At 41.4% G+C, this 25,968-nt stretch overlaps 1 protein-coding gene across 2 annotated transcripts in view; it reads left to right on the top strand.

Annotated features, from left to right (window-relative positions):
- Window positions 1–20,520, top strand: part of scn4aa (sodium channel, voltage-gated, type IV, alpha, a) — an 81,596-nt gene extending 61,076 nt beyond the window's left edge. For both annotated transcript variants that reach the window (XM_061907654.1, XM_061907655.1), the window contains 5 exons: window positions 387–440; window positions 7,284–7,421; window positions 7,503–7,607; window positions 12,039–12,309; window positions 17,101–20,520. In XM_061907654.1, coding sequence (XP_061763638.1) covers window positions 387–440; window positions 7,284–7,421; window positions 7,503–7,607; window positions 12,039–12,309; window positions 17,101–18,338 — 1,806 coding nt within the window. In that variant the 3' untranslated portion in view covers window positions 18,339–20,520. The remainder of the gene's footprint in view (window positions 1–386; window positions 441–7,283; window positions 7,422–7,502; window positions 7,608–12,038; window positions 12,310–17,100) is intronic.
- Window positions 20,521–25,968: the final 5,448 nt, after the last annotated feature.

Raw genomic sequence — 25,968 nt, 5'->3', positions numbered from 1 at the left:
GATTTGGTTCGGGTATCTGGTCAGGATGCCACCCGAACGCCTCCCTAGGGAGGTGTTTTGGGCAAGTCCGACTGGTAGGAGGCCACGGGGAAGACCCAGGACATGTTGGGAAGACTATGTCTCCCGGCTAGCCTGGGAACGCCTCGGGATCCCTTGATTAAGGGGAAGAAGATGGATGGATGGACGGATGGATAGATATTAATTTTTATTAAGGAGCATCAGCAGTATTATCTTTTTCAACGGTTGCTATTTTTTCCGTTTCCTTATTTAACCGTGTATTTAGAACACACCTAGGGAAAATTTAAACAAAAACTACTTTGGACACCCCTGGTTTAGTTAATTTGCTTCTGGAATGTTCTGTAAAATGTCTTTTGATGGCTTTGCAGGCAACGTTCAAGGGTTGGATGGACATCATGTACGCTGCTGTTGACTCTCGAGAGGTACACTACACTAACTCATCAGTTTCTCTACAAAGTGACAACAAAAGGGGTCATGTAGGCCTCGGGAGGGCGCTTGGTCTTGCAATGCATTGTGGGGGAAGACTTTTTGGTTGGATGAAGCGTTTGTTTATAGCAGGGGTCGGCAACCCGCGGCTCTTTGATCACTCTGATGTGGTTCAGCTGCACAATCAACGACCCCCACCTCATTCCAGATTTCAGTGCCTCTCCCAGAAATCTCCCCAGGATAAGATTCTCCGATTTTCACCCGGACAACAATATTGATGGAGTGCCGCGATGGTAATGCCTTAAACGTCCTCTAGACCGCTTTAATACTATGCTATCTGAGTGGCTGCCGACCACATCTAGTGTGCGGCTGCTGACTCAACGCGCAAGCGACTGCAAGACCTACTTGTTCAACAGCCATGCAGGTTACACTGATGGTGCCCGTATAAACAACTTAAACACTGTTACAAATATGCGCCACACTGTGAACCCACACCAAATAAGAATGACAAACACATTTCGGGAGAACATCCGCACTGTAACACAACATAAACACAACAGAACAAATACCCAGAATCCCATGCACCCCAAATTCTTTCAGGCGACATTATACACCCCTGCTACCACCAAACATGTTAGCATGTTAGCATCGATTAGCTGGCAGTCAACATCAACAAAACTCACCTTTGTGATTTCATTGACTTAATCGTTGCAAATGCATCTGCAGGTTATCCATACATCTCTGTGCCATGTCTGCTTTAGCACCGCCGGTAAATAGCATGTTAGCATCGATTAGCTGGCAGTCAACATCAACAAAACTCACCTTTGTGATTTCGTTGACTTAATCGTTGCAAATGCATCTGCAGGTTATCCATACATCTCTGTGCCATGTCTGCTTTAGCACCGCCGGTAAATAGCATGTTAGCATCGATTAGCGTAGCATGTTGGCATCGATTGGCTGGCAGTCAACATCGACAAAACTCACCTTTGTGATTTCGTTGACTTAATCATTGCAAATGCATCTGCAGGTTATCCATACATCTCTGTGCCATGTCTGTCTTAGCATCGCCGGTCAAATGTGGAGACACTCTGGCACATTCAGTGGGGGTCTGGCGGAGACACTTTGGCATCTTCGGGCCAGTGGTGCAACTTGAATCCCTCCCTGTTAGTGTTGTTACACCCTCCGACAACACACCCACCAGGCATGATGTCTCCAAGGTTCCAAAAAAGTAGTCGAAAAAACAGAAAATAACAGAGCTGAGACCCAGTGTTTGTAATGTGTTGAAAATGAAAATGGTGGGTGTGTTACCTCGGCGACGTCACATTCTGACGTCATCGCCTCCAGCGCCATAAACAGAAAGGCGTTTAATTCGCCAAAATTCACCCATTTAGAGTTCGGAAATCGGTTAAAAAAATAAATGGTCTTTTTTCTGCACCATCAAGGTATATATTGACGCTTACATAGGTCTGCTGATAATGTTCCCCTTTAAATGTCCAAAAAAAGTCTTGTGGCTGCCTTAGTTTTCTTTATTTTGTGAAAGGGGTCAAAATGGAGTGGTAAAAGTTGGCGAGCCCTGTTTTATAGGATGTACTTTACCCGCGGTAACACACAAAATGCCCACTTGGGGCACCACTAAATTGCCCCCTCCACTTAGCTTAACATGCTAACTTTGGGGTGTTACCATTTACTGGTGTTATAAAATGAAATATGTCTTGCCCTCGGGATATATTTGTTTCGTTATATATATATATATATATATATATATATATATATATATATATATGTCTTGCCCTCGGGATATATTTGTTTCGTTATATATATATATATATATATATATATATATATATATATATATATATATATATATATATATATATATATATATATATATATATAACGAAACAAATATATCCCGAGGGCAAGACATATTTCATTTTATAACACCAGTAAATGGTAACACCCCAATATATATATATATATATATATATATATATATATGTATATATATATGTATATATATATATATATATGTATATATATATGTGTGTATATGTGTGTATATATATATATATGTGTGTGTATATGTGTATATATATGTATATGTATATATATATGTATATACATGTGTGTATATATATGTATATATATGTATGTATATATATATATGTATGTATATATGTATATATATATGTATATATATATATATATATATATATATATATATATATATATATATATATATATATATATATATATATATATATATATATATATATATATATATGTATGTATGTATGTATGTATGAGCGAGAGAGAGAGAAAGACGTAAAGTTGTGTCAAGTTTTTTTATTGTGACGTAAGGTTGTGTTGTGATAAAAAGTTGTTGTGTTGTGATGTAAGTTGTTGCGTAGCGACAAAGTTGCATTCTGACGTAAAGTTGTTGTATCGGGACGTAAATTGTTGTGTTGTGACATAACGTTGTTGTATCGTGACGTAAAGTTGTTGTGCTGGGACCTAATGTTATGTTGTCATGCAAAGTTGCTGTGTTGTGACGTCAAGTTGTTGTGTTCTGATGTAAATTAGTTGTGTTGTGTTGTCATGTAAAGTTGTTGTGTTTGGACGTAAAGTTGTTGTGTAGGTACGTAAAGTTGTGTTCTGATGTAATCTTGTTGTGTTGTGACGCAAAGTTGTTGTGTTGTGACCTAATGTTATGTTGTCATGTAAAGTTGTTGTGATCTAAAGTTGTGTTGTGATGTAAAGTTGTTGCGTTGTGACGTTAAGTTGTTGTGATCTAAAGTTGTGTTATCATGTAAGGTTGTTGTGTTGTGACGCGTTGTATTGCGGTGTAAAGTTGTTGTGTTGTGAAGTGTTGTATTGTGGTGTAAAGTTGTTGTGTTGTGATGTAAATGTGTTGTTTTCACATGAAGTTGTTGTGACATAAAGTTGTGTTGTGATGTAAAGTTGTTATGTTGTGGTGTAAAGTTTTTGTGTTGTGATGTAAATTTGTTGTGTTGTGATGTAGAGTTATTGTGTTGTGTTGTGATGTAAAATTGTTGTTTTGTGACGTAAAGTTGTGTTATGTAAATTGTTGTTTTGTGACATAAAGTTGTGTAGTGACGTAAAGTTGTGTTGTGACGTAAAGTTGTTGTTTTGTGACGCAGAGTTGTGTTGTGATGTAAAATTGTTGTTTTGTGACATAAAGTTGTGTTGTGACGTAAAGTTGTTGTGTTGTGATGTAGATTTGTGTTCTGATGTAAAATTGTTGTTTTGTGACATAAAGTTGTGTTGTGATGTAAAGTTGTTGCGTTGTGACGTTTAGTTGTTGTGATCTAAAGTTGTGTTATCATGTAAGGTTGTTGTGTTGTGACGTAAAGTTGTGTTGTGATGAAAAGTTGTTGTATTGTGGTGTAAAGTTGTGTTGTGACGCGTTGTATTGCGGTGTAAAGTTGTTGTGTTGTGAAGTGTTGTATTGTGGTGTAAAGTTGTTGTGTTGTGATGTAAATGTGTTGTTTTCACATGAAGTTGTTGTGACATAAAGTTGTGTTGTGATGTAAAGTTGTTATGTTGTGGTGTAAAGTTTTTGTGTTGTGATGTAAATTTGTTGTGTTGTGATGTAGAGTTATTGTGTTGTGTTGTGATGTAAAATTGTTGTTTTGTGACGTAAAGTTGTGTTGTTATGTAAAATTGTTGTTTTGTGACATAAAGTTGTGTAGTGACGTAAAGTTGTGTTGTGACGTAAAGTTGTTGTTTTGTGACGCAGAGTTGTGTTGTGATGTAAAATTGTTGTTTTGTGACATAAAGTTGTGTTGTGACGGAAAGTTGTTGTGTTGTGATGTAGAGTTGTGTTCTGATGTAAAATTGTTGTTTTGTGACATAAAGTTTTGTAGTGACGTAAAGTTGTGTTGTGACGTAAAGTTGTTGTGTTGTGACGCAGAGTTGTGTTGTGATGTAAAATTGTTGTTTTGTGATGTAAAGTGGTTGTGTTGTGATGTAAAGTTGTTGTGTTGTGACATAAAGTTGTTGTGTTGTGACATAAAGTTGTGTTGTGACGCAAAGTTGTGCTGTGATGTTAGGTTGTTGTGTTGTGACATAAAGTTGTGTTATGACGTCAAGTTGTGTTGTGACGTCAAGTTGTGTTGTGACGTCCAGTTGTGTGGTGATGTAAAGTTGTGTTGTGACGTAAAGTTGTGTTGTGATGTAAGGTTGTTGCGTTGTGACGTTAAGTTGTGTTGTGATCTAAAATTGTGTTATGATGTAAGGTTGTTGTGTTGTGACGTAAAGTTGTGTTGTGACATACAGTTGTGTTGTGACGTCAAGTTGTGTTGTGATGTCAAGTTGTGTGGTGGTGTAAAGTTGTGTTGTGACGTAAAGTTGTGTTGTGATATAAAGTTGTTGCGTTGTTACATTAAGTTGTGTTGTGATCTAAAGTTGTGTTATGATGTAAGGTTGTTGTGTTGTGACGTAAAGTTGTGTTGTGATGAAAAGTTGTTGTATTGCGGTGTAAAGTTGTCGTGTTGTGACGTGTGGTATTGCGGTGTAAAGTTGTTGTGTTGTGATGTAAATGTGTTGTTTTCACATGAAGTTGTTGTGACGTAAAGTTGTGTTGTGATGTAAAGTTGTTATGTTGTGGTGTAAAGTGTTTTTGTTGTGATGTAAAGTTATTGTGTTGTGATGTTAAGTTGTGTACTGATGTAGTTGTGTTGTGATGTAAAATTTTTGTTTTGTGACAAAGTTGTGTTGTGACGTAAAGTTGTTGTATTGTGATGTAGAGTTGTGTTGTGATGTAAAATTGTTGTTTTGTGTTGTGATGTAAAATTGTTGTTTTGTGACGTAAAGTTGTGTGGTGACGTAAAGTTGTTGTGTTGTGACGCAGAGTTGTGTTGTGATGTAAAATTGTTGTTTTGTGACATAAAGTTGTGTTGTGACGTAAAGTTGTTGTGTTGTGATGTAGAGTTGTGTTGTGATGTAAAATTGTTGTTTTGTGACGTAAAGTTGTGTTGTGATGTAAAATTTTTGTTTTGTGACATAAAGTTGTGTAGTGACGTAAAGTTGTGTTGTGATGTAAAATTGTTGTTTTGTGATGTAAAGTTGTTGTGTTGTGACGTAAAGTTGTGTTGTGACGCAAAGTTGTGCTGTGATGTTAGGTTGTTGTGTTGTGACGGTAAGTTGTGTTGTGATCTAAAATTGTGTTATGATGTAAGGTTGTTGTGTTGTGACGTCAAGTTGTGTTGTGACGTCAAGTTGTGTTGTGACGTCCAGTTGTGTGGTGATGTAAAGTTGTGTTGTGACGTAAAGTTGTGTTGTGATGTAAGGTTGTTGCCTTGTGACGGTAAGTTGTGTTGTGATCTAAAATTGTGTTATGATGTAAGGTTGTTGTGTTGTGACGTAAAGTTGTGTTGTGACATACAGTTGTGTTGTGACGTCAAGTTGTGTTTTGATGTCAAGTTGTGTGGTGATGTAAAGTTGTGTTGTGACGTAAAGTTGTGTTGTGATATAAAGTTGTTGCGTTGTTACATTAAGTTGTGTTGTGATCTAAAGTTGTGTTATGATGTAAGGTTGTTGTGTTGTGACGTAAAGTTGTGTTGTGATGAAAAGTTGTTGTATTGCGGTGTAAAGTTGTCGTGTTGTGACGTGTGGTATTGCGGTGTAAAGTTGTTGTGTTGTGATGTAAATGTGTTGTTTTCACATGAAGTTGTTGTGACGTAAAGTTGTGTTGTGATGTAAAGTTGTTATGTTGTGGTGTAAAGTGTTTTTGTTGTGATGTAAAGTTATTGTGTTGTGATGTTAAGTTGTGTACTGATGTAGTTGTGTTGTGATGTAAAATTGTTGTTTTGTGACAAAGTTGTGTTGTGACGTAAAGTTGTTGTATTGTGATGTAGAGTTGTGTTGTGATGTAAAATTGTTGTTTTGTGTTGTGATGTAAAATTGTTGTTTTGTGACGTAAAGTTGTGTTGTGATGTAAAGTTGTTGTGTTGTGACGCAGAGTTGTGTTGTGATGTAAAATTGTTGTTTTGTGACATAACGTTGTGTTGTGACGTAAAGTTGTTGTGTTGTGATGTAAAATTGTTGCTTTGTGACGTAAAGTTGTGTTGTGATGTAAAATTTTTGTTTTGTGACATAAAGTTGTGTAGTCACGTAAAGTTGTGTTGTGATGTAAAATTGTTGTTTTGTGATGTAAAGTTGTTGTGTTGTGACGTAAAGTTGTTGTGTTGTGACGTAAAGTTGTGTTGTGATGTAAAGTTGTTGTGTTGTGACGTAAAGTTGTTGTGTTGTGACGTAAAGTTGTGTTGTGACGCAAAGTTGTGCTGTGATGTTAGGTTGTTGTGTTGTGACATAAAGTTGTGTTATGACGTCAAGTTGTGTTGTGACGTCAAGTTGTGTTGTGACGTCCAGTTGTGTGGTGATGTAAAGTTGTGTTGTGACGTAAAGTTGTGTTGTGATGTAAGGTTGTTGCCTTGTGACGGTAAGTTGTGTTGTGATCTAAAATTGTGTTATGATGTAAGGTTGTTGTGTTGTGACGTAAAGTTGTGTTGTGACGTAAAGTTGTGTTGTGACGTAAAGTTGTGTTGTGATATAAAGTTGTTGCGTTGTTACATTAAGTTGTGTTGTGATCTAAAGTTGTGTTATGATGTAAGGTTGTTTTGTTGTGACGTAAAGTTGTGTTGTGATGAAAAGTTGTTGTATTGTGGTGTAAAGTTGTGTTGTGACGTGTTGTATTGCGGTGTAAAGTTGTCGTGTTGTGACGTGTTGTATTGCGGTGTAAAGTTGTCGTGTTGTGATGTAAATGTGTTGTTTTCACATGAAGTTGTTGTGACGTGAAGCTGCTTCTTGTCCCCCAGGTGGAGGAGCAGCCGTCCTACGAGGTCAACCTCTACATGTACGTCTACTTCGTCATCTTCATCATCTTCGGCTCCTTCTTCACGCTCAACCTCTTCATCGGCGTCATCATCGACAACTTCAACCAGCAGAAGAAAAAGATAAGTTTTTTCCCGCTCCGCCCGCGATCTTGTTGAAGTTGTTGAGTTGTTGAGTGGTGACGATTGCTTTGTTGCGTGCACCTGGGAGACAAAGACATCTTCATGACGGAGGAACAGAAGAAATACTACGAAGCCATGAAGAAACTGGGCTCCAAGAAGCCGCAGAAGCCCATTCCACGTCCCGCGGTATGTAACCTCCTCCTCGTTCACGCACTCTAGGACTCTAGGCGAGTGTTTTTCAACCTTTTTTGAGCCAAGGCACATTCCTTTTAGTCAAGAAAATACAGAGGCACACCACTAGTGGAAAAGGTTCAAAAATGGAACTATTTCACGCTATCCTTCTTTGTGGGGACATTGTTGATTGTCATGTCATGTACGGATGTGCTTTGTGGACGCCATCTGCTCCACACGCTGTAAGTCTTTGCTGTCGTCCAGCATTCTGTTTTTGTTTACTTTGTAGCCAATTAGGACCGTTAGCATGAGTCATATACCGAGTTATATGACTGTGGGGTATATGGTTGCAAAATGAGCTGAAAAAGTTGGCATGTAAATGTTAGCATGCTAACATTTTAGGCTACCTCTTTAGCACGGTTACACCAAAACTCACGGATTGGGACATATAAAAAGGAATACTATTTTTTGTTGGTAAAACATGCAAAATTAGCTAAGAAATTAGCAAAAAATATTAGCATGCTAATATTAGCATGTTTTACATACCAAGTTATATGACTCTGGGGTATACAATTGCGAAATGAGCTGAAAAAGTTGGCATGCTAGCATGTTAGGCTACCTCTTTAGCTCATTTTGTATGTTAACACCAAAATTCACGAATTGGGACATAAAAAAGGAATACTTTTTTTGTAGGTAAAAAATGCAAAATTAGCTAAGAAATTAGCAAAAAAATGTTAGCATGCTAATATTAGCATGTTTCACATACCAAGTTATATGACTCTTAGGTATACGGTCGCAAAATGAGCTGAAAAAGTTGGCATGTAAATGTTAGCATGCTAACATTTTAGGCTACCTCTTTAGAACATTTTGTACGGTTACACCAAAACTCACGGATTGGGACATAAAAAAGGAATACTTTTTTTGTTGGTAAAACATGCGAAATTAGCTAAGGAATTAGCAAAAAATGTTAGCATGCTAATATTAGCATAATTCACATACAAAGTTATATGACTCTGGGGTATACGATTGCAAAATGAGCTGAAAAAGTTGGCATGCTAACATGTTAGGCTACTTCTTTGGCTCATTTTGTGCAGTTACAGCAAAATTCACGGATTGGGACATTCAAAAATAATGATTTTTTTAAACTAAAACATGAAAAATTAGCTAAGAAATTAGCAAAAAAATGTTAGCATGCTAATATTAGCGTGTGTCACATACCAAGATATATGACTCTTAGGTATACAGTTGCAAAATGAGCTGAAAAAGTTGGCATGTAAATGTTAGCATGCTAACATTTTAGGCTACCTCTTTAGCTCATTTTGTGCGGTTACACCAAAACTCACGGATTGGGTCATAAAAAAGGAATATTTTTTTTTATTTGGTTGTCAAATGTTAAAGTTGTATTATTAAATAGAGGTCGGTGTCTAGCAGGACCGATAATCAGCATTTCCGTTTTTTTGGCGTTGAGTTGCAAAAAGTTAGCGGACATCCATTGTTTAATTTCATTAAGACACGCCTCCAGCTGACTACAATCCGGCGTGTTGGTCATCTTTAGGGGCATGTAGAGTTGGGTGTCATCAGCATAACAGTGAAAGCTAACACCGTATTTGCGTATGATGTCACCTAGCGGCAGCATGTAGATGCTGAAGAGTGCAGGGCCAAGGACCGAACCCTGGGGAACTCCACACGTTACCTTAACGTAGTCCGAGGTCACATTGTTATGGGAGACGCACTGCACCCTGTCAGTAAGATAAGAGTTAAACCAAGACAGGGCTAAGTCTGACATACAAATTCGTGTTTTGATACGCTCTAATAAAATATTATGATCGACTGTATCGAAAGCTGCGCTAAGATCGAGGAGCAGCAACATAGATGACGCATCAGAATCCATCGTTAGCAATAGATCATTAGTCATTTTTGCGAGGGCTGTCTCCGTGGAGTGATTTGCCCTGAAACCGGATTGAAAGGTTTCACATAGATTGTTGGACGCTAAGTGTTCATTTAACTGCTCTGCAACAATTTTTTCGAGGATTTTCGAAATAAAGGGAAGGTGAGACACCGGTCGGTAGTTTACCATGAGGTCAGGATCGAGGTTAGGTCTTTTAAGAAGAGGATGAATAACCGCTTTTTTGAATGCAAGGGGAACAGTGCCCGAGGAAAGTGATAAGTTTATAATATTTAGCACCGATGGACCTAATAATACAAAAAGCTCCTTGATAAGTTTCCCAGGAAGTGGGTCAAGTAAACATGTTGTTTGTTTTATTCCATTTACACGTTGTAACAATCCTTCTAATGTTATTTCATCAAAACGAGAGAAACTATTTTGGATATTTGCAGTATCCGCCATATATACAATCGTATCTGTGTTACTATAACCCCGTTGTAGCTGGGACGCATTGTCTTTAATCTCCTTTCTAATAAGTTCAATTTTCTTATTAAAGAACTTCATAAAGTCATCTGCCGAATGGGTGGAGCTACTGGAAGGAGTCCCTTGTTGGGTTAGCGATGCTACTGTACTAAACAAAAATTTTGGATCGTTTTTATTAATGCGGATGAGATTTGAGTAATAATTAGTTTTAGCTAAGGTAAGCATGCGTTTATAAGTTATTAAACTATCACTCCATGCTTGATGGTGCACCTCAAGTTTAGTCGTGCGCCATTTGCGTTCCAGCTTTCTACATAATAATTTCTGAGCTCTAGTTTCTTCAGTAAACCATGGCGTACGCCTTTTTGGAGCCTTTTTTAACTTCAGCGGTGCTATACTATCAATGGTTTCGCGCAGGGCGTTGTTAAAGTTGCTAGTGAGGTTATCAATAGAGCCCACATACTTTGGGAACGGTGCCATTACCGAGGGCAGTAGGTCCGCAAGAGTTGTCGTTGTGGCAGCATTAATGTTGCGGCTGCTATAGCAGTTATTATTATTATTAGCTTGCCGAACATGAGTCTGAACTTCGAATTTTATAAGGTAATGATCGGACATTACTTTAGTATACGGGAGTATCATAACTTTGGAGACGGTGATACCTCTGACAAGCACTAGGTCTATCGTATTACCGCTGCGATGCGTCGGTTCATTTATTATTTGTGTAAGACCACAGCTATCAATTATAGTCTGGAGCGCCACGCACGGTGGGTCCAATGGGGTATTCATATGGATATTAAAGTCCCCCATTATAATTATATTATCGGCGTGCGTCACTAGATCAGCAACAAACTCTGAGAATTCACTAATAAAGTCCGAATAGGGCCCTGGGGGGGCGGTAGATAACGGCCAGGCACAGAGGCAGAGGTGTGGCAGACTTCATAGAAAGCACCTCAAACGATTTATATTTATTATTTAAGTTAGGACTAAAGTTAAAGTTTTGTTATGGGAGACGAACTGCACCCTGTCAGTAAGATAAGAGTTAAACCAAGACAGGGCTAAGTCTGACATACCAATTCGTGTTTTGATACGCTCTAATAAAATATTATGATCGACTGTACCGAAAGCAGCGCTAAGATGGAGGAGCAGCAACATAGATGACGCATCAGAATCCATCGTTAGCAATAGATCATTAGTCATTTTTGCGAGGGCTGTCTCCATGGAGTGATTTGCCCTGAAACCGGATTGAAAGGTTTCACATAGATTGTTAGACGCTAAGTGTTCATTTAACTGCTCTGCAACAATTTTTTCGAGGATTTTCGAAATAAAGGGAAGGTGAGACACCGGTCGGTAGTTTACCATGAGGTCAGGATCGAGGTTAGGTCTTTTAAGAAGAGGATGAATAACCGCTTTTTTGAATGCAAGGGGAACAGTGCCCGAGGAAAGTGATAAGTTTATAATATTTAGCACCGATGGACCTAATAATACAAAAAGCTCCTTGATCAGTTTCCCAGGAAGTGGGTCAAGTAAACATGTTGTTTGTTTTATTCCATTTACACGTTGTAACAATTCTTCTAATGTTATTTCCTCAAAACGGGAGAAACTATTTTGGATATTTGCAGTATCCGCCGTATATACCATCGTATCTGTGTTACTAGAACCCCGTTGTAGCTGGGACGCATTGTCTTTAATCTCCTTTCTAATAAGTTCAATTTTCTTAATAACGAACTTCATAAAGTCATCAGCCGAATGGGTGGAGCTACTGGAAGGAGTCCCTTGTTGGGTTAGCGATGCTACCGTACTAAACAAAAATTTTGGCTCGTTTTTATTAATGCGGATGAGATTTGAGTAATAATTAGTTTGAGCTAAGGTAAGCATGCGTTTATAAGTTATTAAACTATCACTCCATGCTTGATGGTGACCTCATCTCCCACGGCACAGCGTATAGTGTGTCGGGCGTTGGCGTGAGAAGGAGGTCGTTTGTCACGAAGGCGACATAAGTGACCTCTGAACCTTGCTGGTGTCGACATGCTTCTGGATTTGTGTTTCCCAACAACCTCTCCTTGGACCTTTTGACCCGGCAGAACTTCATCCAGGGCTTGGTGTTTGACCTCATCAGTCAGCAGTTCTTTGACATCTTCATCATGGTGCTCATCTGCCTCAACATGGTCACCATGATGGTGGAGACCGACAACCAGAGTCTCGAGAAGGAGGACTTCCTCTTCAAGGTCAACCTGGCGTTCATCGCGGTCTTCACCACCGAATGTGTGCTCAAACTCTTCGCCCTGCGCCAATACTTCTTCACCAACGGCTGGAACGTCTTTGATTTCATCGTCGTAATCTTGTCCATCGCTGGTAAGTACCCGAGACTGTTTGATGAGGCTTTTGCTAGTCGGACTAAAGCTTGCAAGGATTTTATTTCCATAGGAGCTGGGAAATTGTGTTAGATGTAAATATAAACAGAATACAATGATTTGCAAATCCTTTTCAAGCCATATTCAGTTGAATATGCTACAAAGACAACAGTTTTTAGTTTGTTTTTTGCAAATAATAATTAACTTAGAATTTCATGGCTGCAACACGTGCTAAAGTAGATGGGAAAGGGCATGTTCACCACTGTGTTACATCACCTTTTCTTTTAACAACACTCAATAAACGTTTGGGAACTGAGGAAACTAATTGTTGAAGCTTTGAAAGTGGAATTCTTTCCCATTCTTGTTTTATGTAGAGCTTCAGTCTTTCAACAGTCCGGGGTCTCCGCTGTCCTATTTTACGCTTCATAATGCGCCACACAGGTCTAGACTGTAGGCTGGCTAGGACAGTACCCGCACTTTTTTTTTTTTTACCAGCCACGCTGTTGTAACACGTGCTGAATGTGGCTTGAATTTTTTTTGCTGAAATAAGCAGGGGCGTCCATGAACAATATATGTTGCTCCAAAACTTGTATGTACCTTTCAGCATTAATGGTGCCTTCACAGATGTGTAAGTTACCCATGCCTTGGGCACTAATGCACCCCCATACCACCGCTTTTTAAATGAATTTAAATAATACAAGCGGATCATGATTAATCAGAATTCAAGTGTGATAAATCCGATTTTTTTTTTTAGATATAATTTAAAAACCTTAATTTGACAGCAGTAGTCACAATGTATGTTGACCTCCTGATATTATTACACAATTATGTATGCATTTGTTTTTTTTTAATGTACAAAAAAATGCATAACTTGCTTTTAAATCACACTTATTTACAAACCCCGTTTCCATGTGAGTTGGGAAATTGTAAATATAAACAGAATACAATGATTTGCAAATCATTTTCAACGCATATTCAGTTAAATGCACTACAAAGACAACATATTTGATGTTCAAACTCATAAACTTTGGGGTTTTTTTTCAAATAATTTACTTAAAATTTCATGGCTGCAACACGTGTCAAAGTAGATGGGAAAGGGCATGTTCACCACTGTGTTACATCACCTTTTCTTTTAACAACACTCAATAAACGTTTGGGAACTGAGGAAACTAATTGTTGAAGCTTTGAAAGTGGAATTCTTTCCCATTCTTGTTTTATGTAGAGATTCAGTCCTTCAACAGTCCGGGGTCTCCGCTGTCCTATTTTACGCTTCATAATGCGCCACACATTTTCCATGGGAGACAGGTCTGGACTGCTAATTATTTGGCGAAACAAGTTTGACCCGGTGGAAATTCTGGAAATGCGCTAATAAAAATAATATTTTGCGAAACGAGTTTGATTGGCAACACTAAATTGGCCCTAGTGTGTGAATGTGAGTGTGAATGTTGTCTGTCTATCTGTGTTGGCCCTGCGATGAGGTGGCGACTTGTCCAGGGTGTACCCTGCCTTCCGCCCGATTGTAGCTGAGATAGGCGCCAGCGCCCCCCGCGACCCTGAAAGGGAATAAGCGGTAGAAAATGGATGGATGGATGGAGTTTGACCCGGCGTTAATCCCGAGCCGGCGGTAATGCTAAGCATGCGTTAATTATTTTGCAAAACGAGTTTGACCCGGCAGTAATTCTAGACAGGTGCATACTATATACCTGGCAACAATTCAAGGAAATACGGTAGGTTTCATTTTTGCGATTTCAAATTGTTGAATTCAGCCTCCTCCATTTTGAAAATGACAGATGAAGTGTCACTCGTGACGTGACAAGTTTGACCCGGAGAAAATTCTAGGCATATGCTAATTATTTGGCGAAACAAGTTTGACCCGGCGGAAATTCTGGACATGCGCTAATAAAAATAATATTTTGCGAAACGAGTTTGACCCGGCGTTAATCCTGAGCCGGCGGTAATGCTAAGCATGCGCTAATTATTTTGCGAAACGAGTTTGACCCGGCAGTAATTCTAGACAGGTGCATACTATATACCCGGCGGCAATACAAGGAAATACGGTATGTTTCATTTCTGCGATTTCAAATTGTTGAATTCAGCCTCCTCCATTTTGAAAATGATGACAGGTGAAGTGTCACTCGTGACGTGACAAGTTTGACCCGGGGGAAATTCTAGGCATATGCTAATTATTTGGCGAAACAAGTTTGATGCGGCGGAAATTCTGGAAATGCGCTAGTAGAAATAATATTTTGCGAAACGAGTTTGACCCGGCGTTAATCCTGAGCCGGCGGTAATGCTAAGCACGCGCTAATTATTTTGCAAAACGAGTGTGACCCGGCAGTAATTCTAGACAGGCACATACTATATACCCGGCGGCAATTCAAGGAAATACGGTATGTTTAATTTCTGCGATTTCAAATTGTTGAATTCAGCCTCCTCCATTTTGAAAATGATGACAGGTGAAGTGTCACTCGTGACGTGACGAGTTCGACCCGGAGAAAATTCTAGACATATGCTAATTATTTGGCGAAACAAGTTTGACCCGGCGGAAATTCTGGAAATGTGCTAATAGAAATAATATTTCGCGAAACGAGTTTGACCCGGCGTTAATCCTGAGCCGGCAGTAATGCTAAGCACGCACTAATTATTTTGCAAAACGAGTTTGACCCGGCAGTAATTCTAGACAGGCGCATGCTATGTACCCGGCGGCAATTCAAGGAAATGCGGTATGGTTCATTTCTGCGATTTCAAATTGTTGAATTCAGGTTCCTCCATTTTGAAAATGACAGATGAAGTGTCACTCGTGACGTGACGAGTTTGACCCAGCGGAAATTCTAAGCACATGCTAATTATTTGGCGAAACATGTTTGACCCGGCGGAAATTCTGGACATGCGCTTCTAAAAATAATATTTTGCGAAACGAGTTTGACCCGGCGTTAATCCTGAGCCGGCGGTAATGCTAAGCATGCGTTAATTATTTTGCAAAACGAGTTTGACCCGGCAGTAACTCTAGACAGGTGCATACTATATACCTGGCAACAATTCAAGGAAATACGGTATGTTTCATTTTTGCGATTTCAAATTGTTGAATTCAGCCTCCTCCGTTTTGAAAATGACAGATGAAGTGTCACTCGTGACGTGACAAGTTTGACCCGGAGAAAATTCTAGGCATATGCTAATTATTTGGCGAAACAAGTTTGACCCGGCGGAAATTCTGGACATGCGCTAATAAAAATAATATTTTGCGAAACAAGTTTGACCCGGCGTTAATCCTGAGCCGGCGGTAATGCAGAGCACGCGCTAATTATTTTGCGAAACGAGTTTGACCCGGCAGTAATTCTAGACAGGTGCATACTATATACCCGGTGGCAATTCAAGGAAATACGGTATGTTTCATTTCTGCGATTTCAAATTGTTGAATTCAGCCTCCTCCATTTTGAAAATGACAGATGAAGTGTCACTCGTGACGTGACAAGTTTGACCCGGCGGAAATTCTAGGCATATGCTAATTATTTGGCGAAACAAGTTTGACCCGGCGGAAATTCTGGACATGCGCTAATAAAAATAATATTTTGCGAAACGAGTTTGACCCGGCGTTAATCCTGAGCCGGCGGTAATGCTAAGCACGCGCTAATTATTTTGCAAAACGAGTTTGACCCGGCAGTAATTCTAGACAGGCGCATACTATGTACCCGGCGGCAATTCAAGGAAATGCGGTATGGTTCATTTCTGCGATTTAAAATTGTTGAATTCAGGATCCTCCATTTTGAAAATGACAGATGAAGTGTCACTCGTGACGTGACGAGTTTGACCCGGAGAAAATTCTAGGCATATGCTAATTATTTGGCGAAACATGTTTGACCCGGCGGAAATTCTGGACATGCGCTAATAAAAATAATATTTTGCGAAACGAGTTTGACCCGGCGTTAATCCTGAGCCGGCGGTAATGCTAAGCATGCGCTAATTATTTTGCAAAACGATTTTGACCCGGCAGTAATTCTAGACAGGCGCATACCATGTACCCGGCGGCAATTCAAGGAAATGCGGTATGGTTCATTTCTGCGATTTCAAATTGTTGAATTCAGGTTCCTCCATTTTGAAAATGACAGATGAAGTGTCACTCATGACGTGACGAGTTTGACCCGGCGGAAATTCTAGGCATATGCTAATTATTTGGCGAAACATGTTTGACCCGGCGGAAATTCTGGAAATGCGCTAATAGAAATAATATTTCGCGAAACGAGTTTGACCCGGCGTTAATCCTGAGCCGGCAGTAATGCTAAGCACGCACTAATTATTTTGCAAAACGAGTTTGACCCGGCAGTAATTCTAGACAGGCGCATACTATATACCCGGCGGAAATTCAAGGAAATACAGTATGTTTAATTTCTGCGATTTCAAATTGTTGAATTCAGCCTGCTCCATTTTGAAAATGATGACAGGTGAAGTGTCACTCATGACGTGACGAGTTTGACCCGGAGAAAATTCTAGGCATATGCTAATTATTTGGCGAAACGAGTTTGACCCGGCAGTAATTCTAGACAGGCGCATACTATATACCCGGCAATTCAAGGAAAAACGGTAACTCTGGGAGAGTCAAATTACCTCCATGTGACGTTACTGACACCTAGTGACCAGTGTGCAGTACGACATACCACAATCCATCTCAAAAAGGACAATCCGTAGCAGAGTTGTATTAATTGCCTGGGAGACATCTCAAGGTGTCTCGTCGTTTGAATCGGCCGGACCTGTGTCAACAGGAAGTAGCTAACGAATTCCAATTTTTCCTCCCCAGGCACGATGCTCTCCGACCTGATCGAGAAGTACTTTGTGTCACCGACTCTTTTCCGGGTGATCCGGCTGGCCAGAATCGGTCGGATCCTGCGTCTCATTAAAGGAGCCAAAGGCATCCGGACGCTGCTCTTCGCTCTGATGATGTCACTTCCCGCCCTGTTCAACATTGGCCTCCTGCTCTTCCTCATCATGTTCATCTTCTCCATATTTGGCATGTCCAACTTCGCCTACGTCAAGAAGGAGGCGGGCATCGACGACATCTTCAATTTCGAGACGTTCGGAAGTAGCATCATTTGCCTCTTTCAGATAACCACGTCGGCCGGTTGGGACGGGCTTCTCCTTCCCATGTTGAACACAGAGCCTCCGGACTGCGATCCGGACTTCGAGAACCCGGGCACAGATGTGAGAGGCAACTGTGGCAACCCGGGCATGGGCATGATTTTCTTCTGCAGCTACATCATCATCTCCTTCCTGGTGGTAGTCAACATGTACATCGCTATCATCCTAGAGAACTTTAACGTGGCGCAGGAAGAGAGCAGCGACGCACTCTGCGAGGACGACTTTGAGATGTTCAACGAGACTTGGGAAAGGTTTGACACGGACGGAACCATGTTCATCGAGTACAGCCAGCTTTCGGACTTTTGCGACGCCTTGCAGGAGCCGCTGAGGGTGGCCAAGCCCAACCGGCTTCGCTTGATCAAGATGGACCTTCCGCTGGTCATCGGGGATCGGATCCACTGCCTGGACGTCCTGATAGCCGTCACGCAGATGGTTCTGGGAGACACGCTAGAAATGGTGGCCATGCGGGAAAGCATCGAGACCAAGTTCATTAAGAGCAACCCCACCTCGGACTCCTTTGCACCTATAACCACCACCGTGCGCCACAAGGAGGAGGAATGGGCCGCCGCCGTCATCAAGCGAGCCTTCCGGAGCCACCTGCTGAGACGCTGCCTGCGCTACGCTGCCTTCATGCAGCGCTCCAAGAGGAGGGGCGTCCAGGTCGGAGAACCTCCAGAAGAAGAGGGACTGATTGCACGGAAGATGGAAGCTCTCTATGGTAGCGACGCATACCTTGGAAAGGAAAAGCCATTAGGGACTCTGACAGCTGGGATGGCGCCAGAAAGGCAAGACGGTATTGAAGCCCAAAGGCCAAATTCCCTGGCTATACCTGTGGAAATAACCAATGAGGTGTTGCTACATTCTGCCCCAGATCGAAGCCCCAGGGAGTCAGTCGTGTAACAAAAACACAACCAGATCCTTTGTCGCCATCACAGACTTTACTGCTATTGTTGTTTTGTAAACATATTGAAGTTAAATCATGTTTTGGATTTCCCGATACATGCTCAGGCCTTTATTTAAATCATAAGGAACCTTCTGAAACCTCTAGCAAGCAGTGGTGTAGTCCTCCAGGGCAGTCCAAAGACTACTTTTGCCTGTCTCATCTCAAGATTGATTTTATTTCGGTCTTGTCATGGACTCAAACTTCAACACTTTGTCTTAACTGCTCAAAGTCTTAAACCTGATTTGGTATTGACTTCATTCGGTCTTGTCCTTGGCACCAGAGCTCCTTGCCTTGATCTCAGTTTCAGCTCCTAAAGGTCTTGAACTTAAATTGGTGTCAACTTCTCAAATTGTTGCTCTCAACCTTACTTTGTTCTCATCTTCTCAAAGTCTTGGTCTTAACTTGGTTTTCACCTGTTTTGATCTTGCTCTTGACTCAAGGGTTCATTAACTTGGTCTTGATCTTAATTACTCAAAGTCTATGTTTGGTCTTGACCTCTTTTTGGCCCGTCCTTCACTTGACCACACATTGCCTCGGTATCTGTCTTGCCTTGGTCTCAACTCCTCAAAGTCTTGGACTTGATTGAATCCTGATTCAGTCTCACATCTGCCTTGTTTCTGGATTTTGATTGTGATCTCAAAGGTCTTGACCTTGAATTGGTGTCAACTTCTCAAGTTGGTGCTCTCAACCTTACATTGTTCTCATCTTCTCAAAGTCTTGGTCTTAACTTGGTTTTCACATGTTTTGATCTTGCTCTTGACTCAAGGGTTCATTAACTTGGTCTTGATCTTAATTACTCAAAGTCTATGTTTGGTCTTGACCTCTTTTTGGCCCGTCCTTCACTTGACCACACATTGCCTCGGTATCTGTCTTGCCTTGGTCTCAACTCCTCAAAGTCTTGGACTTGATTGAATCCTGATTCAGTCTCACATCTGCCTTGTTTCTGGATTTTGATTGTGATCTCAAAGGTCTTGACCTTGAATTGGTGTCAACTTCTCAAGTTGTTGCTCTCAACCTTACATTGTTCTCATCTTCTCAAAGTCTTGGTCTTAACTTGGTTTTCACATGTTTTGATCTTGCTCTTGACTCAAGGGTTCATTAACTTGGTCTTGATCTTAATTACTCAAAGTCTATGTTTGGTCTTGACCTCTTTTTGGCCCGGCCTTCACTTGACAACACATTGCCTCGGTATCTGTCCTGCCTTGGTATGAACTCCTCAAAGTCTTGGACTTGATTGAATCCTGATTCAGTCTCACATCTGCCTTGTTTCTGGATTTTGATTGTGATCTCAAATGTCGTGGTCTTGTCTTAAGTTTGACCTGTGTTGGTCTTGAAGACTCAGGCGCGAATTGCTTTGATTTTAATCTCAACTGCTTAAAGTTTTAGCCTTGACCTGGTGTCACATTTTCCTAATATTGGTCTCAAGTCTCAAATCAGTTGGTTTTACATCCTCAAAGTCTTCATCCTGACTTTGTCTTGACATGTTTTGGTCGAGTCTTACACTCAAGTCTTCAAAGCTTTGGTCTCAACTAGCTTTAGTCCTGGTCTCGACTGAGTCTTGCATAGCTTCTTAGTTTCAACTCTTTAAAAAACTCTGGTCAGGGATTATGGGGTCTTCTCGCTGGTTCAAGAAATCCAAAGCAGTGGGCTCTGAATTCTGTGGTATGTTCGGTTCTTAGAGGACACGAGTAACCTGCTTGATGTAAGTCAGACAGACTTGCTCGTGGTCAATTGCTTCTTTTCTCCGCGATCCAAGTCCAAAACCACTTGATCCTCCCTGGTTGGCTAACACTTAGCAAGGCACGCTTGAATATTGCACTATTATTTTTAGGCCGTCTAGGTGGAGTTGCAACTGATATCCAGGACAACTTCAGGATGTTTTTGTTTCATCCTTGAAGTTTACATGACCCCTCCGACTTTGCTTTTGTACGCCTGTGAAATTGTTCTCTCACTTTCTGTCTTAAAAAGTATTTATAAATGTTGAGTTGTGTGTCCTATAGGAGTCAAACATTGTGGGTTTTTTTTGTTGAAGAACTCCTTCCAGTTTTTAGTTGTAACTTGACCTGTGCTGCTCACCAAACTTTGTTTACATTTCCTGCGATGATATTCAGTTTATTCACAATAAACTACTTAAAAGAGCGAGCTCCTGTTTTAGAATGTCTGGGAAACAGTGACGTGCGGTCAGGGGAGGCAGGGGAGGCAGTGCCTCACCTGTGATCATGCAAAGAAATAAAATATATAATGATAAAATAATTGTAATTTTTAGTTTTTTCGTTTTCATTTAGCTTCACCAATTTGGATCATTTTTTTCTTAAAAATCGCTGAATTTTCGCAATCCCTCCTAAACGTCTCCGTCTGCCGTGCGGCCAGAGCGCGTTCTTGTCTGGTGTGTTGCTGAGCGTTCAAAACGGCAGAGAAAAACGTCTGAGGCGAGGCAAACAGTTATCGTGCCTCACGATAGGGGTGCATAGGATCAGAGACATACGGTGGCGTAAGCGAGTCAAGTGCCGCGGCGAGTAACGTGTTTCTGCTCCGCTGCTCCCAGTCTGTGGAACGCTCTCCCTGACCACCTGAGGGCACCTCAGACTGTGGATGCTTTTAAAAAAGGCTTAAAAACCCATCTTTTTGAAAATTTGGATAATTTTTTTCTCCAAAATCGCTGAATTTTCGCAACCCCTCGTGAACGTCTCCGTCTGCCGTGCGGCCAGAGCGCGTTCTTGTCTGGTGGGTTGGTGAGCGCTCAAAACGGCAGAGAAAAACGTCTGAAGTGAGGCAAACAGTTATCGTGCCTCACGATAGGGGTGCATAGGATCAGAGACACATGGTGGCGTAAGCGAGTCACATGTTTTGTGTTTCTGCTCTGCTGCTCCCAGTCTGTGGAACGCTCTCCCTGACCGCCTTAGGGCACCTCAGACTGTGGATGCTTTTAAAAAAGGCTTAAAAACCCATCTTTTTGGGGGGAAAAAAAGCCTTTTTATAGACATGCATGCTTGTTCTAGCTATTAGGCTGTTTTTAGTTTTATATTTTATTTATTTGTATTACGGTGGCAGAGGGGTTAGTGCGTCTGCCTCACAATACGAAGGTCCTGCAGTCCTGGGTTCAAATCCAAGCTCGGGATCTTTCTGTGTGGAGTTTGCATGTTCTCCCCGTGAATGCGTGGGTTCCCTCAGGGTACTCCGGCTTCCTCCCACCTCCAAAGACATGCACCAGGGGATAGGCCCCTCCCACCTCCAAAGACATGCACCTGGGGATAGGCCCCTCCCACCTCAAAAGACATGCACTGAGTGGAGCGCATCACCACTCCAAGATGGCGGCCCCGCGTCTCGTCAGCGCCAGCAGGAAGTAGCGCTCCATGCTGTCTATAACTTTACAACAGGGGTCACCAACCTTTTTGAAACCAAGAGCTATTCTTGGGTACTGGGGCTACCAGTTTGATACACACTTAAATAAATTGTATTTCTGTCCGTCATTCCGTCGTACATTTTTTTTTTCCTTTTACGGAAGTTTTTTTTGTAGAGAATAAATGATGAAAAAAGCACTCAATTGAGCGTTTTAACATAGGAGAAAACACGGAAAAAAATGAAAATAAAATTTTGAAACATAGTTTATGCTCAATTTCGACTTTTTAAAATTAAAAATTATATCGAAAAAAAGAAGAGATCTTAATCAAGGCTCAAATTGTTCGTTTTTTTCAAACATACATTTATTTCAGCCACGCCTACTTCTCCTCCCAAATGATGCCAAAAAAGGCCGAACAAATGCCATCAGAACTAAAGAATAAGAAAAACAGAACTTACAATTAGTCTGACATCAAATAAAAGAAAACACATAGATTTCACACTCATTATGACAAAGAATCATACCTCATTGGCCTCACAAACTCAGAGGGAATAAAGTTTATTTTCCAGCCGAGACTCCATTAACTTCTTCCATCAAACGTTTGATGTCTCATGCTGCTTCCCTTATTCCGTCACATATTAATTGTCCCCCCCAACAATGTGACCAAACCAGAAACAAAATATGTTCCTCTCCAATTTACATGGGTTTTGTAACAAAAATAAAGTTAACAAATACTTGCATGAAATTACAAAAAAAAAATACATTTTTAATCACATTATATGTAAATATGAACTGAATATTTATACATTGTATTTATTTATTATAACGAACTAGGAAATTATATAACATTTATACAATGTGCTTCAGTGAGCAGCTACAAGCTGATTGGAATCTTTTTTTAAAAATGAAAAGAATAATTTATGTAACATCATTAGTAATTTTTCCTGATTAAGATTATTATTTTTTTTTATTTTAATGACATGTTTTAAATAGGTTAAAATCCAATCTGCACTTTGTTAGAAAAATAACAAATTTCTAACAAAGACAAATCATTATTTCTTCTAGATTTTCCAGAATAAAAGTTTTAAAAGAAATTCAAAAGACTTTGAAATAAGATTTACATTTGATTCTACAGATTTTCTAGATTTGCCAGAATATTTTTTTGGAATTTTAATCATAAATTTGAAGTGAAGTTAATTATATTTATATAGCGCTTTTCTCTAGTGACTCAAAGCGCTTTACATAGTGAAAGCCAATATCTATGTTACATTTAAAGCAGTGTGGGTGGCACTGGGAGCAGGTGGGTAAAGTGTCTTGCCCAAGGACACAACGGTCAGTGACTAGGATGACGGAAGCGGGAATCGAACCTGCAACCCTCAAGTTGCTGATACGGTCGCTCTATACCGCCTCAAATATTTTACAAATATTTTTCGTCAAGAAAACAGAAGCTAATATGAAGAATTAAATTAAAATATATTCATTATTCTTTACAGTAAACAAATTAATTTACTTGAACATTGATTTAAATTGTCAGGAAAGAAGAGGAAGGAATTTAAAAGGTAAACAAAGTATGTGTTTAAAAATCCTAAAATCATTTTTAAGGTTGTATTTTTTCTCTAAAATTGTCTTTCTGAAAGTTATAAGAAGCCAAGTAAAAAAATAAATGAATGTATTTAAACAAGTGAAGACCAAGTCTTTAAAATATTTTCTTGGATTTTCAAATTCTATTTGAGTTTTGTCTCTCTTAGAATTAAAAATGTCCAGCAAAGCGAGACCAGCTTGCTAGTAAATAAATCCATCCATCCATTTCTACCGCTTATTCCCTTTCGGGGTCGCGGGGGGCGCTGGCGCCTATCTCAGCTACAATCGAGCGGAAGGCGGGGTACACCCTGGACAAGTCGCCACCTCATCGCAGGGCCAACACAGATAGACAGACAACATTCACACTCACATTCACACACTAGTAAATAAATAATATTTTAAAAAACACCGTGTTGGTGACCCCTGCCTTAGAACAGTGGTCCCCAACCTTTTTGTATCCGCGGACCGGTCAACGCTTAATAATTTGTCCCGCGGCCCGGGATGGGGGGGGGCGCAGAATCTTTTTTTTTTTTTTTCTTTGTCATGAAAACGGGACGTTTTTGTCATAAAAAAGGGAGGTTTTGGTGGTTGGTGCACTAATTGCAAGTGTGTATTGTTTTTTATGTTGATTTAATTAAAACAAAGAAAGTTTATTAATTTTTTTTATTTATTTTTTTTCAATAAAAATGAATAAAAAAAAAAAATAAAAAATAAAAATAAAAAAATCTCCTCTCTGAGCTGCTACCTTACCGTGGTAGAGGAGTTTGCGTGTCCCAATGATCCTAGGAGCTATGTTGTCTGGGGGTTTTCATGCCCCCTGGTAGGGTCTCCCAAGACAAACAGGTCCTAGGTGAGTGATCAGACAAAGAGCAGCTCAAAGACTTCTATGGAATTACAACGAAATGAACCCAGATTTCCCTCGCCCGGACGTGGGTCACCGGGGCCCCGCTCTGGAGCCAGGCCCGGAGTTGGGGCACGATGGCGAGCGCCTGGTGGTCGGGCCTGTTCCCATGGGGCCCGGCCGGGCACAGCCCGAAGAGGCAACGTGGGTCATCCCTCCAATGGGCTCACCACTCATAGGAGGGGCCATAGAGGTCGGGTGCATTGTGAGCTGGGCGGCAGCCGAAGGCAGGGCACTTGGCGGTCCGATCCTCGGCTACAGAAGCTAGCTCTTGGGACGTGGAACGTCACCTCACTGGGGGGGAAGGAGCCTGAGCTAGTGCGCGAGGTAGAGAAGTTCCGGCTGGATATAGTCGGACTCACCTCGACGCACAGCAAGGGCTCTGGAACCAGTTCCCTCGAGAGGGACTGGACCCTCTTCCACTCTGGCGTTGCCGGCAGTGAGAGGCGACGGGCTGGGGTGGCAATTCTGGTTGCCCCGCGGCTCAAAGCCTGTACGTTTGAGTTCAACCCAGTGGACGAGAGGGTAGCTTCCCTTCGCCTTCGGGTGGGGGGACGGGTCCTGACTGTTGTTTGTGCTTACGCACCAAACAGCAGTTCAGAATACCCACCCTTTTTGGGTACACTCGAGGGAGTACTGGAAAGTGCTCCTCCGGGTGATTCCCTTGTCCTACTGGGAGACTTCAACGCTCATGTTGGCAACGACAGTGAAACCTGGAGAGGCGTGATTGGGAAGAATGGTCGCCCGGATCTAAACCCGAGTGGTGTTTTGTTATTGGACTTTTGTGCTCGTCACAGTTTGTCGATAACAAACACCATGTTCAAACATAAGGGTGTCCATATGTGCACTTGGCACCAGGACACCCTAGGCCGCAGTTCCATGATCGACTTTGTAGTTGTGTCATCGGATTTGCGGCCTTATGTTTTGGACACTCGGGTGAAGAGAGGGGCGGAGCTTTCTACCGATCACCACCTGGTGGTGAGTTGGCTGCGATGGTGGGGGAGGATGCCGGACAGACCTGGCAGGCCCAAGCGCATTGTGAGGGTCTGCTGGGAACGTCTGGCAGAGTCTCCTGTCAGAGAGAGTTTCAATTCACACCTCCGGGAGAACTTTGAACATGTAACGAGGGAGGTGCGGGACATTGAGTCCGAGTGGACCATGTTCCGAACCTCTATTGTCGAGGCGGCTGATTGGAGCTGTGGCCGCAAGGTTGTTGGTGCCTGTCGTGGCGGTAATCCCAGAACCCGTTGGTGGACACCAGTGTGAGGGATGCCGTCAAGCTGAAGAAGGAGTCCTATCGGGTTCTTTTGGCTCATAGGACTCCGGAGGCAGTGGACGGGTACCGACGGGCCAAGCGGTGTGCAGCTTTAGCGGTCGCGGAGGCAAAAACTCGGACATGGGAAGAGTTCGGGGAAGCCATGGAAAACGACTTCCGGACGGCTTCGAAGCGATTCTGGACCACCATACGGCGCCTCAGGAAGGGGAAGCAGTGCACTATCAACACCGTGTATGGTGCGGATGGTGTTCTGCTGACTTCGACTGCGGATGTTGTGGATCGGTGGAGGGAATACTTCGAAGACCTCCTCAATCCCACCAACACGTTTTTCTTTGAGGAAGCGGTGCCTGGGGAATCTGTAGTGGACTCTCCTATTTCTGGGGCTGAGGTCGCTGAGGTAGTTAAAAAGCTCCTCGGCGGCAAGGCCCCGGGGGTGGATGAGATCCGCCCGGAGTTCCTTAAGGCTCTGGATGCTGTGGGGCTGTCTTG

This window comes from Nerophis ophidion, linkage group LG08 (assembly GCF_033978795.1).
Source record: "Nerophis ophidion isolate RoL-2023_Sa linkage group LG08, RoL_Noph_v1.0, whole genome shotgun sequence".
NCBI lineage: Eukaryota > Metazoa > Chordata > Actinopteri > Syngnathiformes > Syngnathidae > Nerophis > Nerophis ophidion.
The sequence above is the reverse complement of the archived record's forward strand: the minus strand, read 5'-3'. Positions and strand labels throughout refer to the sequence as shown.